Source organism: Phyllostomus discolor, chromosome 14 (genome assembly GCF_004126475.2).
Source record: "Phyllostomus discolor isolate MPI-MPIP mPhyDis1 chromosome 14, mPhyDis1.pri.v3, whole genome shotgun sequence".
In the NCBI taxonomy this organism is placed as follows: Eukaryota; Metazoa; Chordata; class Mammalia; order Chiroptera; family Phyllostomidae; genus Phyllostomus; species Phyllostomus discolor.
The window spans coordinates 17,560,149-17,578,827 of record NC_040916.2 but is presented as its reverse complement, the minus strand read 5'-3'; the positions used below and the strand labels follow the sequence as shown (position 1 = coordinate 17,578,827).

The following is an 18,679-nucleotide window of genomic DNA, read 5'->3' as shown; positions in this document are numbered from 1 at the left end:
GTATTGAATTTCCTTAAGGTAAAACAGCACAAATCTAGGAAACTCTTTGAATTTCTTGCTTTTTGTATTTGGATGTATTCCCCCTATCCCAGGCAAGTGACTTGGGTGGCTCGTAGACAGTCCTTAGGTGCTAGTATGGACAATACTTGTAGGCTTCCTGCCCCCTCGGTTCCCCACTGGGGACTATTCTTTTGTCACAGACATAGAATGATATCCTATATATGGAGTTCTCTAGAACCTACTACTAGAAAAAACACAGGCCTTTTATTCAGGTGAAAATTCAAGGAGTAAGAAGTGAAAAGTTATCTATGATTTCACCGTCCGTTGTCTTGTTTTAAATGAAATTATGATTCAGTTTTATAATCCACATGAGTATCATTTTTCTCTTTATAAAATTTTAATCATTTTTTAAAACTTAATTTGGTAAAGCTTTCCTTTTGCAAATTTAATTCATTTTCATTACACGTCAGAGGTTCTACTTCGTGTGCTCTTGCAATCATATTTAAAGTAATTTTCTCCAAAGAAGAAACCCTTTTGAATTTAAAAACTATTTATTGAGCTCCTACTGTGTACAAGTCACTCTGCTGGTCATTGATGTTTTATTTGGTTCCTTACCACATCATTTCATTTTTGTACACATGCCTGGTGTACTTCGGAAGTACAAAAACTCCATTCAGACATGTGAATCTCTGATACCTGCTTCCATGATAGATTTATTTCCTTAAGTATTCTCTGGCTGGATTTATTTGTCCTTATATTTTTCTATTTTTAGCTATTTTTTCTACGCAATGTATTCATTTACTGTTGTAAAGTATCCTATGGAGAAACTGTGCCATAACCACCACTCTACAGCTGTGTAGGACTTTAAAATTCTATTCTCTAAACTGAAATAAAGCCTTTCTGATGTTTGGTAAGATCTTCTGGCCTAACTTCTTTGTTTTAGATGAAGTTAGTGGTCTTGGAGACATCTGAAATTGTAAAGAAAATAGTGAGTGTGTACACTTTTCCTAAAAGAAGTCCTGTATCTTTGTTGTATTTACTTAGGGCTTTTGTAACACAAACAAATGTGAGAATTACTGGTCAGTAAACGTGGGGCTGATCTTCATATGTAGTCTTAGAAAAGCAGTGGCCCACTACTAAAAGTTTTTTCAAGAAAGATTTCTGTTTGAGTATGTTTCTGTCACCACTTCTGACACCAAATGTAGTTCTTTTTTTTCTTTCTTTTCTTTCTTTCTTTCTTTTTTTTTTTTTTTGACACCAACAGCCATTTCTCCTACACCAACTGTGTGTCTAATAATTCAGTTTAATTCTGGTACTAACTATCCAAGAGTTAGCACAGACCCCGTTGCTTAAGGGCTTAGTCCCACAAGACTACTTAAGATGCCACCTGGAATTGGGTCCTAAGCTACCCCCGCTTCAGCCTGGCTGATTATAAATTTGGGGGTTCTCACAATCCCCCTCCCCCAGGTTAGATAATTTGCTAGGATGACTCACAAGCCTCATGAAAGTGCTAAACTTACTATTAATTTATTATAAAACATACAACTTAAGGAACAGCCTAATGGAAGAGATGTACAAGACAAGGTACGGGAACAGGGTGGAACAGAGCTTTCATGCCCTCCCCCAGCACTTTATTGTGTTCATCAACTTGGAAGCTCTCTGAACCCTGAAGTTTTTTAGAGTTTTTGTGGAGGTTTTTATTACATGGGTATGATTGATTACATCTTTGGCCATTGGTGATGAACTCAGTGTTCAGCCACTCTCCCTTCCACAGAGGTCTGGGGTGGGACTGAGAGTTTTACCCCTTTGATCAGGTTGTTCATTTGTCTAGGGACCAGTGCTCAATCTGAAGCTGTTTGGGGCCTTCCCCACCACCTCTCCACCATGAGCCATCTCATTAGTATGTAAAAGATAGTAAATTTCAAGGGTTCAGAGCTTTGTGTCAGGAACCTGAAATAAGGAGCAAATATTTTTTGTTATAAAATGCTTGTATTACTGTATTGCCTCCAATTCTGCATAGTGAATCTTGTTGAATATTTTTGGATTTAAACATGTGTGAAATTTACATTTTTATACATAATTTTCCTACAAAATGTATTTTAAGCCTTTCCCATGGATATGTTTATTGATTTTAGAGAGGGAAGGGGGAGAGGAGGAAGGAGGGGGAGGGAGGGGGAGAGAGAGAGAAAGAAAAAGAAAGAAACATCGATGAGAGAAAGGAACATTGATCCTTACACTCTCCAACTAGGGATTGAACCCACAACCTAGATATGTGCACTGACCAGGAATCGAACCCCAGTCTTTTGGTGTGTAGGGTGATGCTCCAACCAACTGAGCCACCTGACCAGGGCCCCTACAAAATTTTCTGTAAAAGGAGGGTTAAAATGAACAGAAATGCATTAATTTAAAAAATTGCCTTGTTTTTTGGAAATCTTTTACTGTATATGGTCAGACTTGTTCAGTCATGGAACTGATAGGTTGCTAATCGGAAGCAATGATAAATTCATTTGGGAAGAGACAGAGTGGGTTACCCTGGAGGTGCATTTCTTTTGTTTTGTTTTGTTTTGTTTTCATATGCTTGAATGACTCTATGGCTTGTTCTGGTGAAGGATGATTTGGTTCCCCAGAGGACATTAGACAGTGTCTGGAGACATTTTTGGTTGTCACAAACCACCTTTTTGGTGGGGAGGCTGCTGCTGATATCTAGTGAATCCCTAGATGCCAGGGGTGCTACTATAAATCCTGTTATACATAGAGTAGTCCCTCACAGGAAAAGAATTGTCTGGCCCCAAATGTCAGTTGTACCAAGGTTGAGGAAAGCTGGTGGCCAATTTAGGAGCCACCAGTTTGAAGCTTTGAAGCTCTGAGACTGGACACAGTCACCTCAGCTGATGTCCAGCTCTTCAGCTCTGGAACTTATCCACTTAATTAATTCTACCATTTTGATAGATATCAGAAATATTTCTCATTCCTGTCCCCAAACCACTTAAAGAGACCAAAGTACAACCTTCCAAATTACCATAATAAGGTTATTAGTTGATTTCCTGGTTTGGAAAAAAACAAACAGTAAAGCCTTTACTGTCTTTATAGTCCTGGACCATTATGGAGGACTTTCTAGACTTCCAATGAAAAGTATTTCTATCCAAGATGGAGAGAATTCTGGAGATTGTCTACACAGCAGTGTGAATGTACTTAACACTACTGAACTGTACACTTGAAAGTGGTTAAAATGGTAAATTTTATGTTATGTATATAACAATTTAAAAAATTTGTATCAAGTGTTTTATATGTGCTTATGTGGTGTTCCACTGTATTTAGGACTGTTCTCAGTTTCTGTAGCGATTATCTTCTAGTCAGAGATTTTATTGTATCTTAGGTGATACGTTACTCTTTTGAAATGCCCCTTAATGTTTAAAGTGTACAAATTGGCCCTTGTTTTAAAGATTAGACAGTAATGGATTGGTATGAAGATACAGTGTTTTTGTTTTAGCTTATTAAAGTTAATTGAAGTATTTCACTAAATTCTTAATTTAGGGAATCATATGTAGTCATTGTGTGGATATTGTAAAATAAGTAATTGTTTAACTTCAAATGCTTTCAGTATAAAGATTACTCAATTCATGTATTCCTTTTATTTCTTCCTCATAGGCTTTCAAAGATATGTTGTATTCAGCTCAGGACCAGGCACCTTCTGTGGAAGGTAAGATGCATTAATTTTTATATGTAGTCAGATAAAATCTCTTTTTAAGGAAAGATATTTTTAACTGTACAGTATAAAACCAATAGAACCTGTCCTATTATGTAGATCTTTTCTCATTTTTAAAAATTATACTTTATTGATTATGCTGTTACAATTGTCCTGATATTTTCCCCCTTCCCCCATCCAGCACCCCCCCACTCCCTCTGGCAATACTCCTGCCATTGTTTATGTTCATTGGTCACGTGTATAAGTTCTTTGGCTACTCCATTTCCTATACTGTACTTCACAACCCTGTGGCTAGTCTGTAACTACCGATTTTTACTTCTCAGCCTTCTCACCTCTTCACCCATCCTCCCATACCCCTGTCCCATCTGGCAACCATCAAAAAGCTCTCTGTATCCATGATTCTGTCTCTGCTCTTCTTGTTTGCCTTGTTTGTTTTTTAGATTCAGTTTTTGATAGACCTCATTTTGGCATTGTATTTGTTGCCATCTTAGTGTTCATTGTTTGATCTTCTTTTAAATAAGTCCCTTCAACATTTCATATAATAATGGTTTGGTGATGATGAACTTCTTTAGTATTTTTTTGTCTGGATAGCTCTTTATCTGCTCTTTGATTCTAAATGATATCTTTGCTGGGTAAAGCAATCTTGGCTTTTCCCTGCTTTTCATGACTTTGAATATTTCTTACCAATTTCTTACCTTGTAGCCTGCAAAATTTCTTTTGAGAAATCAGCTGACAGTCTTATGGAACTTTCCTGTAGGTAACTAACTGCTTTTTTCTTGCTGCTTTTAAGATTCTCTCTTTATCTTTAACCTTTGACATTTTAATTATGATGTATCCTGGAGTGGGCCTCTTTGCATCCATCTTGTTTGGGACTCTGTGCTTCCTGGACTTGCATGTCTATTTCCTTCACCAAATTAGGGAAGTTCTCTTTCATTATTTTTCCAAATAGAGTACCAATTTCTTGCTCTTTCTCTTCTCCTTCTGGCACACCTATGATGCGAATGTTGAATTTCGTGAGTTGTCCCAAAGACAGCTTACACTATCCTCATTTTTTTGGATTCTTTTTTCTTCTTCTTGTTCTGATTGTTTTTTTTTCCCCTTATGTCCCAAGTCATTGATTTGATTCTCAGCTTCATCCACTCTATTGTTGTTTCCGTGTAAATTGTTCTTTATTTAAATTAGCATACCCTTCATTTCCGATTGGATCTTTTTTATGCTGCTGAGGTCCACACTAAGTTCCTTGAGCATCTTCATAACCAGTGTTTTGAACTCTGCACCTGATAGATTGCTTATGTCTGTTTTGTTTAGCTCTTTTTCTGGAGTTTTGATCTTTTCTTTCATTTGGGCCATCTTCCTTTGTCACCTCATTTTGGCAGCCTCCCTGTGTTTGTTTCTATGTATTAGGTAGAGCTGCTTTGCTTCTGTGTCTTGTTAGTGTGGCCTAATGTAGTAGGTGTCCTGTAGGGTCCAGTGGTACATCTTCCCCTGTCACCCAAGCTGGGTACTCAAGGTGTGCCCTTTTTGTGGGCTGAGTACACCCTCGTCTTGTAGTTGAGCCTTGGTTGCTGTTGGCAAATCAGTGGGAGGGATTTATCCAGGCCAGTCTGCTGCAAGGATTGGCTGTGACCACTGACCACCAACCTCCTCCCTCCATGGAGGATCATCTGTGTAGGGGCAGAGTGTTGGTGCTCTGACACCGTCTATAGCTGTCCACTGTGTGCTCTGGCCCTGGGGTTTGCTAGGTGGTGCAAATGTCAGCATCCGCCTGTTTTGCCCTGGGTCGCCCTGCCTGAACTATAAAGCAGCCTGAGATGGCTGCTACTTGTGCTGACTTGGAGACTCCCAGGCAAAGCCAAGCTGTGAATCTAGCTGGCTGCTGCTAGTGCCCGGCCTGGGTCTCACTGAAGCCAGCTGTTGCTTATGTGAGAGGATTTAGGAAGTTGTGCAATACAGCCAAGACCAGCCATTCATATGGAAAAGCAGCTTGGGTGGGCCTGTAATTTGGGTGAAGCAGAATCTGGGTATCTCCATGGTGGATCAAACAGTGTTACAGTGTTAGCCAGGTTGATGGAGTCTCAGATATGGCACTAGCCTGCCTGCTTGGTGGCTCTGCAGGAGGAGGGCTCAGAAAAGGGACAATGGCTTCTGCTCACCCTGATGCCAGACAATTTAGCTTCTCCCAGTATGCCACTGGTGCTCTTCAAACCACCACCCCAGTGCCTGGAGCTCAGAGGGAATGACTCTGAGTAGGTGAGTCTGTGTGTGGGTTCTTTAAGAGGGTCTGCTTGGGGCTCCATCCGTTTTTCCCAGTGACTCAATTCCCACTGTTTTTTGCAGCCAGAAGTTGTGGGGACTTATCTTCCTGGCACTGGAACCCTGGTGTGGGGCTGGGACTCCTCACTCCTGAGATATCTCTCCCAAATTTTTATCCACCACACGTGGGCGTGGGACCAACCTGTTCAGCTTCTGTGCCACTCCTACCAGTGTGGATGGATTTGGTTTCTTTAATTCCGTATTTTTCAGACTTCCATTCAACTCAATTTCTGATGGTTCTGAGTGATGGTTGTTCTATATTTTAGTTGTATTGATGTGGTTGTATAAAAAGGTGAGCCATGTCTGCCTACACTGCCATGTTGACTGGAAATCCCTTTTCATTTTTATAATGTGTTATGATTACATTATATTTCAATCAGATTTTTGTTTGTTTAGGTCACATTTTCCCTGTGATAGATCTCTTATGTGTCCTTAAATCACCTTAGCATTGTGAATTGCAGATGCTGGCTTAGACTCAAAGTTCTTATCTGTGTCATTTTTACTTCCTCTCCCCCCCAAAAATGTATTTTCATATCTATCTCTTTATTGATCAACCATGAGGGAATCCTTAGTCCATAATCAGTCTGGGCAGCATGTCTTTTTCTTTCTGTCATGTCTTTAGACTGGGACTAGTCAACAGAGCATATTCACTGTGTGTGTGTGTGTGTGTGTGTGTGTGTGAGACAAGCGTTTATATGTATGCAAGTGCACAGTTTGGCAGTCATAAAACAATTGACCCGAGGACAGTGATTCTGTCTCTCATTATCCTTATCGATCCTTCCTTTTCTTTACCTGAGCTTCTGCTCACCAGCTCATTCTTTTTGGGTTTAACCTTTGATAGGTTTGGATAGTTGTAAGTTAAAGTCGTAGGGGTTCTTGTATCAGAAATAATTAGGAGCTAATTGAACAACTGTTTCTTGAGGGGGTGTTCTTTCTGAGCCTGGGTAGTCTTTCAAATTTTCACATCACATTTTTTTTTGCAGGACAGAAGAATATGAAAAAGTATATGCCAAGAATATTCTAGGTTAATATAGCTTGATATCTTTATGAAATATCAAACTGGAATTTTATGAAGTCAATCTAAAAAGAAGTGTTTTCAGGCTTATTTTTATGATATAAATGCTGAAGTTGTTTAATAAAATTATTGATCTGTAATTTAAAATTTTGTTGTCTTTAATGGCATAGAAATGTACATCTTTCATTTTTAAGCATTTTGAATTGAAAATGTTCTTTTTTTATTTGAGATACTGAATTCTCAAAATCTTGACCAGGATATTGACACATAGATATTAGTTTTATAATATGTTACTCAGTTTTGGTTTATAATATATTTAATTTGTTTAATTCTGTAATATTTAACTAAAGGTATTTAAGATTTATGAAAATGTTTAGTTCTTTTTTGGGTTATTGTATCTTTTGATGTGTCCTAAAGAGCACCTCCTCAAAATATTTAAAGAGTGTAAGAAAAATGAAATTACATGAAAGTTAAACTAATTTCCTCACCCTGTGTAACTTGCTTCAATAGTGATTCTTTTAATTCTGTTCTCAAGTCGAGCTATCTTTCTTTCTTTTCTTTCTTTTCTTTCTTCTCCTTTTTTTTAAATTACAGTCCGGTGTGTAACAAAGATATTCTGAGATACGTTGAAAGTTATGATCTTCAGCTTTCCGTGCTGGATCACATTGTAATGTTCATACACTTTTAGCTGTTACAGAAAAATGGAATTCTGTCAAAGTATGCTAAAATGAAAGGGTCTTTATTTTTGTTTGAAATAAATGTCTAATGATTATAACTAGGAAATGCCTATAATTTGAAATAATAGAGATATATATATAAAAGAATGTTTAAAGACTTATACTGTCTGGCATTCTTTATTAATTATATCTAATTTCCTTTGATATATATCATTATTACCTACTCTGTATAATCTCTTATTTTAGTAACTACTTACGTTTAGAAATATATGACTCAGAAGGTAATATAAAATTCTGTGTTAAAGTTATACACTATATCAATTTTTAAATAATGGCATAATTAAACATTTTACTGTTTGTTATCTTTTTTACAGAAACACTTAAGCAGAGCAGCATACATGACAGTAGAGTAAAAGTATCATAAAGTGACTAGAATTGTGAGATTTTTTTTGTTTTTGTTTTTAATGTAGAGGGGCAGGCATATACTTAGTGTCCTTAGAGTTAATCTTTTTGTAGTAATGTTTGGAGGAATTTTTGGAAAGTGGTATTAAAAACGTTTAGACTACATTGTTTTTCCACAATTCCTTTTATTAATGAGGTACTGTCAATGAAGTATTTAATAGTTGAGAATTTGGGGCAGATTAAAATTAAGCTGCAAACTTGAGGTTCCCCACAGTTGAATCACATCTAAATAATCAGGAATGTTTCAAGGAAAGACAATTTATTTTAGATATGAAAAAAAAAACTATTAATAATAGTACCCATTTGACATAGTCAGATTTTTCAGTGATAGAGAACAATGGAAGATATAAATTGATATACTTTTTCCCTTTTTTTCTCATGGTATTTTTTTCCCCATTTGGTGTCTTGGTCACTTTATGGAATTTATCTAATTGGATAAATAGTCATACCTTTTTTGAGGAAACTTTCTCTTTCCCAGGACAGTTTTGATACATATTATTTATATACATAAAAATTTACATACTGTATGTAATATATACACTATATTGATTATTCTCTTTTAGTTGTTACTCTGAACTAATTTCAAGTAAAGCTTCCAACTTTATTTTGCCATTCTCTTTTTAAAATATATATTTTGTTTAAAAGCATTAATGTTTTTCACTCTGGTGATGGAAATATTTGACAACCTGACAGTCAGCCTAGGTCACTGAATTATGAGATCATCTGCATTTCTAATTGAAAAGGACTTTGAGAGCTCATTTGGACGCTCTCATTTTAGGTTTGTGTGCTCTGAGACCAAGCTAAGTTTTCATGGCTCATAAGAACAATCAGGATTATTAATGCTGAATATGACAACAAAAGGAGAATCCCAGAGATAAAACTAGTTTTGAAATATAAAAAGACTTTCTTATGTTGACTTTGCATTTTTATCCAAGTGATATCTTTCAGTATAATTTTCAATTGGACATTTCTTTACATCCCTGTATTTTTAAAAGATTTATGAAGTGTTACTTGGAATAATAGTGTAATTTGTTTTGTTGTGAAAACACTAATTGTATCTTTCAAAAATCTTTCTATACTAATTTTTTTATTACTCCACATAGTTTCCAGAAGTATTGGGAAAGGTTTATAGAATTAGATAAAATACATTGGTAACAGTAGTTATAGATGTAGAATAGGGAGAAAATGAAGGTAGAATAGTGAGTTAAAGCTCCAGTAAATTTAATACAGAGAATAAATACTTTAAAGATCCTGGAACAGAAAAACATCAGGTAAAAATTAAGGAAATAGGAGTAAATTATGGACTTTTGTTAATAATAATGTGTCAGTCAATATTGGTTCATTAATTGTGACAAATGCACTCTTCTAAACATTAGATGTTGATAGGAAAAAGTGGGTAGGACGTATATGGAAACTCTCAGGGCAATGTTTGCAGTTTTTCTGTAAATCTGAAAACATTTTTAAATAAAAAGTCTATTAAAAAATAGATACCATAAGGTTTTATATAGTTGCCAGATGCTAATTATAGTATGTCACTTAAGGCTACCGTCTCCTTGTTGATTTTCTGTGTGGATGAGCTATCCATTGATGTTGATGGGTGTTAAGATCCCCTACTGTGACTGTATGTCTGTCAGTGTCTCCCTTTATGTCCATCAAGATTTGCTTTACATATTCAGCTGCTCCTATATTGGGTGCAAAAATGTTTACTAGGGTTATATCCTCTTGTTCGATTGTTCCCTTTTTCATTATGTACTGTTCTTCTTTGTCTCTTGCTGTATAACCTTGGTTTTAAAGTCTTTTTAGTTATATATAAGTATTGCTACCACTTTTTTTTTCTTTCCATTTGCTTGAAATATCTTTTCCATTCCTTTACTTTTAGTCTGTGTGTATCTTTTGTTCCGAGGTGGGTTTTTTGAAAACAGAATATATACAGGTCTTGTTTTCTTATCTATTCAGCTACCCTGTGTCTTTTGATTGGAACAATTAAGCCATTTACATTTAAAATGATAATTCATAGATGCATATTTATTAAGTTTATTTTTTTAACTATATTCCTCTTTTTTTCCTTTATCATCTTCTCCTTCTCCTCTTCCTCCTCCTTCTCCCTTTCTGCTTTCTTCTTTCTTCTTCAGGCAAGCCCTTTAACATTTGGTGTAATACTGGTTTGGTGATAACAAACTCTTTTACCTTTTTCTTGTCTGGAAAGTTCTTTACTTCTCCTTTAATTTTAAATGAGAGCCTTGCTGGATAAAGTAGCTTTGGCTGTAGGTCCTTGCTTTTCATCACTTTGAATATTTCATGCCAATCCCATCTGGCCTGAAATGTTTCTGTTGAGAAATTGGATGACAGTCTTATGAGAGCTCCCTTTACTAACTGCCTTTCTCTTATAGCTTTTAAGATTCTTCTCTCCTTGTCTTTAAGCTTTGCCACTTTAATTATGGTGTATCTTGGTGTGGGCCTCGTTGGGTCCATCTTTTTGGGGACTCTTTGTGCTTCCTGGACTTGTATGTCTTTGCCAGACACTAATTATAGATTTAACTCTAAATTTTCTGGAGTTCAGAGGATAGAGGAGAGCATGATTAATTTCAGAGTTCCTATAAGGTAAATTTATATCAATTTCTCAGAAAAAGATCAGTTTTTACTGAACATGAGATTTGAGAAATTCTTTCTTTGGACCTTCATGAAGAGTACTGTATTTTGTTTGGTATGGCAGGTAATATTCTCAACAACAGTTGTATAAAAAGCTTGATGGTGAGTTTCATAAGGCTGTTTCTTACAATCCAAGGGTGTGATATAAAAATTCATTACCCCGACCTACAAAGGCCCTAAATGATCTGGCCCTACATCCATGACTTCACCTTTTGCCATATTCCTTCTTGTTCGCTAGGCTTCAGACACATTGCCTTTTTCTGTCCCTAAAGCAGGCCAACCTTGCTCTTACAATAGATCTTCAGCTCTTGCTCTCTGTTGAGAATCATTGGATCTTCTGAATACCCAATCTATGTAGCTACTTAGTCACTTTATATTACATCTCTTTATTTCTTGCATAGCATTTGTCACTGATTTATTCAGTTAAGACCAATGTAAGTCTTTTATGACCAGAGATTTTTGTCCTTTTTACTATTTTGTGCATAATAATCTAAAACAGCTAAATACCTTACATATTTACTTAGCCCATCAATGGATTGGAATAAAAATAAATTCTTTCTTTTGAAATCAAAGTACTGTTTATGAAAAGAATGAATAAATTTAACCTAGCTTTCTTCTTTGTTTTTCTTTTTCTTTTTTAATTTTTAACTTTTTTTAGATGCAGAATTTTGCTTGCTTGGTAGATGGCTAAGTATATTGTTTGTTATTGTTGTCATAAGGTATACTCTGAGGTGACACACATAGCATTTCTTTAAAAGCAGTAGAGAAGCAGATGATATAAAGTCCTAGTTTAAAGATTTTGTATTTTTGTGCAGTTACATTGTCTTTGCAGAAAAATCATATTTTATAAGCTACTGGATGAGTGTATATTTTTTGTAAGATACTAAACCACTTCTTTTTATGTTTTTGCATATGTGGCATGCCTCCTTTCAAAGATACATGAAATAGGCGTAGATTTGAAAAATTATATATGAATTATTGGAGAATTTTTTCATCATGTCTAAATAATGGAATATATTTTTAGATTTGAATTAAAATAGAAAGACCCATTGATGCTTTGATTGTTTTCATATTTTGCCTCTTGTTACAAGGTATTCCTTTTGATGGAGGGTATACACAGCTAGTGTTAGCCTCATGCAGCTCTCTGATTCAGTTAGCCTAACACAACTCTGGCTTTGTGAAATAGAATGAATAGATATATTTAAGGACATAAGTCAGTGACCACTAGTACACTAGCCTCTGCTTTTCTGTTATTTCTTTTTTTAGTACCCTCGCCCACTCCCCAGTCTTGTGAACAGGTTTTGTTGGATCTTTTTTTGCTTAGGTTCCCTCTGCTTATTCAACTTGGCTAGCAGATGTGTTACAGTCTCCCTAAGCTCCTTAGAATTCAGCTCTTAGTAGCATTGAAGATGAAAGTATGCTTGTAAATTATTCATCCTGATTATATGCTTGAATGGACAGAGTCCACTTTAGGCATCTTCCACCTCACCTCCGTCCCAGGTCTTTGTTGTTACAACAGATGTGAACTCGCTTTTTAGTTCTAGAGGATGAAAGGCTGAATTACATGTCTAAAATTCATGAATTAATTTTTGCATGTATAGGATTACTGTCAAATCCATACATTTATATGTTATTTATAATCTTGATGCCCCTCTCCCTCCAGTTTTCCATTTTGTTATCCTCTATCATTATTTTTTAAAAATTATTTACATGGCTTTTCTGACCTAGAAATAAAACCATTTGATATTTATAATAGAAAGAGCTATTCACTACATTCTTTGCTAATTTTCTACATTTTTAGCTGAGCAGTGGCAGAAGGCTATCTTTACTGAGTTGTACTTTTCTATTAGTGTTGTTTTGTTTAGTCATTTATTGTTGATTTTCAAAAATCCTTCTGCTTGTAGTGGGTTAAGGTTGCATGAAAAGACTATATATTAGGGACTAACAGAGTTTAACCCCACAATGGAAATGCTGGATTCATCTGTAGCCCCTGCAACCTTGTTTTGAGAGCCATAAAAAAATACAGATGACTAAGAGTGGAAGTTGAGACAAAAGTCAAGCCAATAAGATAATTGTCATCTCTTTAAGAATGATCGAGTTTTTTTTATCCTCCATTAAGTTGTTTTAGAAAGGTTGAAAAGGCCTTATTGATATTCAGAGCCATGTAATGAAGTTATTTCTGAAAGGTGTGCTCATTTCATGTCGACATGGGAAAAGGATTGCATAGTCATTTATTATTGTGGAAATTTCAACTTCTAGATAGCAGATACTATCACCTTAAAAAATAAAGTTGTGTATTCTTCATAGATGCCACTAATCTCAAACTAGTCTACTAGTAGGAAAGATGTGCTTCTGAGTAGTAAAGAGCATTACTATTGGAGTTGATGAATAATGCTCATTGCTAGAACGTAAGATGGCAATATGAATAGGTGGTAAAATTATGTGATAAAAATAAATATGAGCTTTGAGTAGCATACAGGTAGGAAGCTAGAAGAAATGAAATGTTTTTAACACAGGCTTATAATCCTTTCTTTGTGACACAGTCGAATGTTTAGAGTATTTTCAGTGTTAAAATTTTCCTTTGCTTTTAAAATCAATGACATATAAAGGCACTGCATTGATTGTCACACAGTGCTGTTTTCTTTTTTTATTGGTAAATTTTAGGGAAGGTCAAGAAGTAGAGAAGGGATAATTATAAAACATCACATCATATACTCCACATTATAGAGGAAAAGATAACATGTCAGATAAATGAATCTGGCATTTTCAGGTAGAATTTCTTAAACTAGCTTGTAGAAAACTGAATAGTTGTTAAATCTTAAAGTTGGCAAGTTTTAGGATAAAGGAAGCTCTTTATGCTATTTTTGTTTTCTTTAGTTTAGGCCACCTTAGGTGTTCAGTGGCAGAATGCCAGTGAGAAAGGTAGAAAGAAGAAGCATAAAACATTTGGATAAGAGAGTAGTTTTCTAGCATTATGTGTATGTCATTGAGTGAAATAAAAATTCTTGCCCTCAGAATATAGAAGATACCCTGGAAGTCATTTAGATATTCAGTAGCTTCTAATTATTGAGACAGTGAAGAAGGAATAGGTAGTCAATAATTGAAAGAGTAGTTAATCCCTTATTAATTTTCTGTCACTGTTATATAACAATTTACTACAAATTTAGTGGCTTAAAATATGAGAAATTTATTCCCTCAACAGTTCTGGAGGCTAGAGTCCGAAGTCAAGGTTTTGGCAGGGACACAATCCTGGAATTTTGTGGGGAGAATCTGCCTGTTCCAGCCTGTAGTGGTTGCTGGCTGGTGGCCACTTTACCCCAATCTCTGCCTGTTCGCTTTGTTTTCTTCTCCATCTGTCTGTCTTCCTCCATGTATCTAAGGACATTTGTCATTGGATTTAAGGCCACTCAGATTGTTCAAGATAATTTCATCTTACGATCCTTAATGACATTGCATGACCTTTTTCCTAAATAAGATAACATTACATGTTCCAGGAATTTGACATGGATATCTTTTGGGAGAGTCTATTTTTGACCTACCATATCCCTAAATCTGAATTGAAAAAAAAATCCATTGTAGTGTTCTCTCTTCAAATTGTGAACCGGAGGTAGAAGTCCACATGAGGTATTGCTTTCACTTTCTGCTCTATCAACTTTGAAAGGAGCGGTCAAATGGTGTCAAAGAAAAATTCAGGTATGATACCCAGAAAGTACAAAACTGACCAATGGATAGTCATTCTTGAGTGTATAATCCAATACATAGAAAAGGAGAATTTATCTGTCTTTAACCAGAGTTACCTGCAAATCATTCCAAACCAGCCCTCCTAAGAATTTCTTTTATATTCCCAGTATTCTTCCTGGGGGAGACAAAAAGCAGGCCCCTTCCTTGCACACAGGTTAAGTATCGCCTCCCTGTACCTCCCTCCCCCATTTTTTATTATGGAAAATGTTAAAGACCTCCAAAAAGAATGAGAATGTGTACAAAATCCCATTTATCTATCACCCAGCTTTAATCATTATCAATACAATGCCTAATCTGGTTTCATCCCCCCTGAGTATTTTGAAGCAAATTTCAGAAGTTATATTATCTGTAAATATTTCTAACACATAGTCTCTGCCCCATTGCACATAAAAATATTAATAGTAATTTTTCAACATTATTAAATATCTGACTGGATTCATATTTCCCTACTTACTATATTATTTTATACTTTTTAAAAAAGATGTATTAGTTTGAATAGGGACCCAAATAACATTCATTATATGATATATTGTGATTGATTAAAAGTCTCTTAGTTCTCCATTGATCTGTAGGTGCACCATCCATTATGATGTAGCCACTGGCCACATGTAGGTATTTACATTTAAAATAATTGAAATGAAACATTCTGATATTCAGTCACACTGCTTGTATATCAAGTGCTTAGTAGCTACATGAGGTTAGGAGCTACCTTATTGAATAGCACAGAATATTTCTCTCACTGAAGACAGTTCTGTTGGTCAGAGCTAATCTGTAGGTTTCCTTTCCAGTTCTCTTTATTTTTCTTGCATTTCTTATTTTCCTTTAAAAATTAATATTATTATTTGGTAGAACCAATTGGCTTGTTTACTTCTTTTGGTCTTCCAGATTCTGGATTTTACTGACTTACACTTCTGTGGTGTTCTATCCCTTAACATGGTTTCTGTTTATAGTTCCTATAAATTTTTAGTTAAATTTAGAGATTCAGAGTGAATGTTATGTACATACATATTTTCCCCAAGAACACTTTATATGTGCTGATATGTACTTGTTTTAGGAGGGACAGATGATAATAGATTGCTTCTGTTTTTGTAATGCTACTAGCTATTGATGATGATTGCCTGCCCCTAGATTCATGGATTCAGTGAGGTTTACAAAATAGTGATTTTCTAATGCTCCTGTATTTTTTACCAGAGTTCTGTAGAGAGAAACTTCCCTTCGTTAAGTTACTGTTACTTGGTTACTGTTAGATATGGAGACTGGTAGGAAAGGTAGGATCATTGCCTAATTCTTTCCCTTTATTTTCTAGTTTTCAAAGTAATATCAGTTCTCTAATGTTTCCAAAGATGACCGATGAAACTTCTTAAAAGTGTCTTAATTAATATATTTAAACATACTTGGTATGTTTTGGTCCAGTGTCGTTTTTATCCTTATTGAAGATTAGATTTTCATCTTTGCCTTAATGGGAGCCTCTTCAGTTGATTTCCTCTTTGCTTGATCTGACCCTTGCAGTCTTTGATAGCTCCCTTTTTACCTGATATGATACAGTTTTCCAGATTCAGCTTGTATGTTTCCCACCTGGGACCTGGGATCAGCCATTCTGCCAAGGAGTCCTGGCTCTTCTAGTGATAACCAATGAGTCTTAATACCTTTAGAAGCCATGTACTGGACATGTCTTTCACAGTGTCATTATTACTGAGTTACTCATGTTTTCGGCTTTCTTTTTAAGTGGGGAGAAATACATACATGTATTCACACATGCTTGCACATGTACACACTTGAAATATATATGTGTGTGTATATTTTTAAAAGATAAAAATACCTAATTCTTTAAAGCTTAGATTGTTCATATACTTTGTACTTGAAAGTTCTGCTCTACCTGGAAAGATGAACTGATTTTTTCAGGATTAGATAATACTCTTAGGCGTGGTAACCACAAGTATAGCTCTTTGGGATTAGAGTGTTGAGGGTAGTGGATCCACCAATACTGATTACAGTTCCATTTTCATTGAAGGTTGAGAGATGCGACATAGTTTATCCCTATGAGACTGAATGTCAATTTATGGTTCCTGATGAGAAATTGATCAGCTCTGTGCCTGTTACAAAAGATGTAGTCAGTGAAATTGGAAAAGGAAATTGAATTTTTTTGCTTTGTTACCACATGTAATTAATTTTGCATATATACTCAAAGCACATCTTATTTGTGGTTGAAATAGCTATAATTTGAATCAGGGTATTGCAAATCAAGTGTGATTAAATATATTTAAAAGTTTCTGTGGTTCTGCCATTACTCTATAAGTCCAAAAAGTATGTTTTTATTAGGCTGTTCACAAAGGAATCTTTTGGGCATAAAAAGAGAAAATGAAATAGCTAAGTTGGTGCATTCTTTTTACAAAGGATGGATCAGAATAAGGTAATTTATATGTAAGATTTATTATTTTTATACTGTTATTTTTTCTGTATGGGGTCTCTATCATAGGAGAACAAGGAAAGTTACTTTTTTAAAAGACTACAACCAGTCCTTTACTCTGTTCACTCATGACATGGTAAATAAAATTAGGATATTTACAGCAGAGAGGAATTTTTAACAATACAAGAATAACACAAAAATATATTAGGTAGATTTCCTCAGAGCAATTTATCCACAATGATCACAAAAGAATCTTTATGAATGAAGTTGTAAGAGAATGATTTCCTGAGGAATTAGGTTTGAATTGGGCCTTAAAGCATAATTATAGCTATAGGAGAGGGCCTTCTAGACACAGAGAAGCAACGGGACAAAACCAAAGGGGTACAAGTGCGTAAGACATTCAGGTGATGCAGCAGAACATTTTCAGTGAAGCAGAGGGTTATTGATGGAGAATAGTTGACTATAAAGATTAGGCCAAATATCCAGTGGACCTAACTTTTTTTAAAAGTTGGACTTTATTTGGTAGACCAGTATACCCCAACATTCCCAACAGAGGAGTGCAGACTTAGGTGTGGTACCATCTAGGCCTCCAGTTTTGCTTATTTTTATGATTCTTATTGTTGAGTTCTCTTCCAATGTTGGGGGTCCTCCAACTGTCTACCAGCAGCTATTAGGGTCACATGCTCTCTTCAAGAATATTGGAAAAAGCAGATTCATAATTTTTAATTAGCTGTCTGACCCAGAATATGCACAGAAGCATTTTTTTTGGATGAAATCGATATAACAATATTAGCCATTTTAAAGTGAACCAAAATTCAGTGGCATTTAGTACATTCACTGTGTTGTGCGACCGTCACCTTGATCAAGACACAGCGTTCTAAAATGGAATTTACCTGCACTGAAAACAAAAAGTAAAAAGTAATTGTGGCACAGGTTTTTGCTTGCTGATTTTTCAGTCAGTCTGCATCATTATAGAAATATATTCCTATTTTAATCCTTCCTTGCACTGATATTTAAGATTTATAATTTTGGGAAATCAAAAAAAGGCTCTCAGAATAGAATTTTTCTTGTTTTCTTATTTTTTATAGTAGTCAGAAAAATAAGCAACAAGGTGAGAAAACCTGAATAAATGTATAGATATTTTTTGTTCACTTTTAAAAAGAATTGAAGTAGTTTAATTTATTTATTTTTATTTTTCAAAGGTTTTACTTATATTTAAGAGAGGGGAAGGGAGGGAGAAAGAGAAGGAGCGAAACATCAGTGTGTTGTTGCCTCTCACCTGCCCCCTACTGGGGACCTGGCCTGCAACCCAGGCATGTGCTCTAGACTGGGAATTGAACTGGGGACCCTTTGATTTGCAGGCCAGCACTCAACCACTGAACACACCAGTCAGGACTAATTTATTTAACTGTAGAATTATTTTTAAAGTTAGAACTATCCATGGAGTCATTTGGATTTGGGAGGCTATAACTTTTTACAGTGCTGACACAACACTGCCTGAATGGGGCTGTGGAATATAGGAGGACGTCATTCTCCTCTGTTCTTACCTCGAGATTGTGTGCTATGGACCCAGAAGGCTGTGCTTCCTGACTTTAGTTTTTCTTTTCTTTTTTTTACCCCAATTCTCAAAAAAAAACCCCCACAAAAAACACAAAAACCCCAATACTATTTTTTTTAAAGACCACCCCAGTTTAAGCAAAATGTTGATT

The 18,679-nt window shown here is 35.4% G+C and overlaps 1 protein-coding gene across 1 annotated transcript in view; it reads left to right on the top strand.

Annotated features, from left to right (window-relative positions):
• Positions 1 to 18,679, top strand: part of XPR1 (xenotropic and polytropic retrovirus receptor 1) — a 133,224-nt gene that overhangs the window by 14,447 nt on the left and 100,098 nt on the right. Inside the window, exon 2 of the mRNA XM_028530568.2 lies at positions 3,649 to 3,700. Coding sequence (XP_028386369.1) covers positions 3,649 to 3,700 — 52 coding nt within the window. The remainder of the gene's footprint in view (positions 1 to 3,648; positions 3,701 to 18,679) is intronic.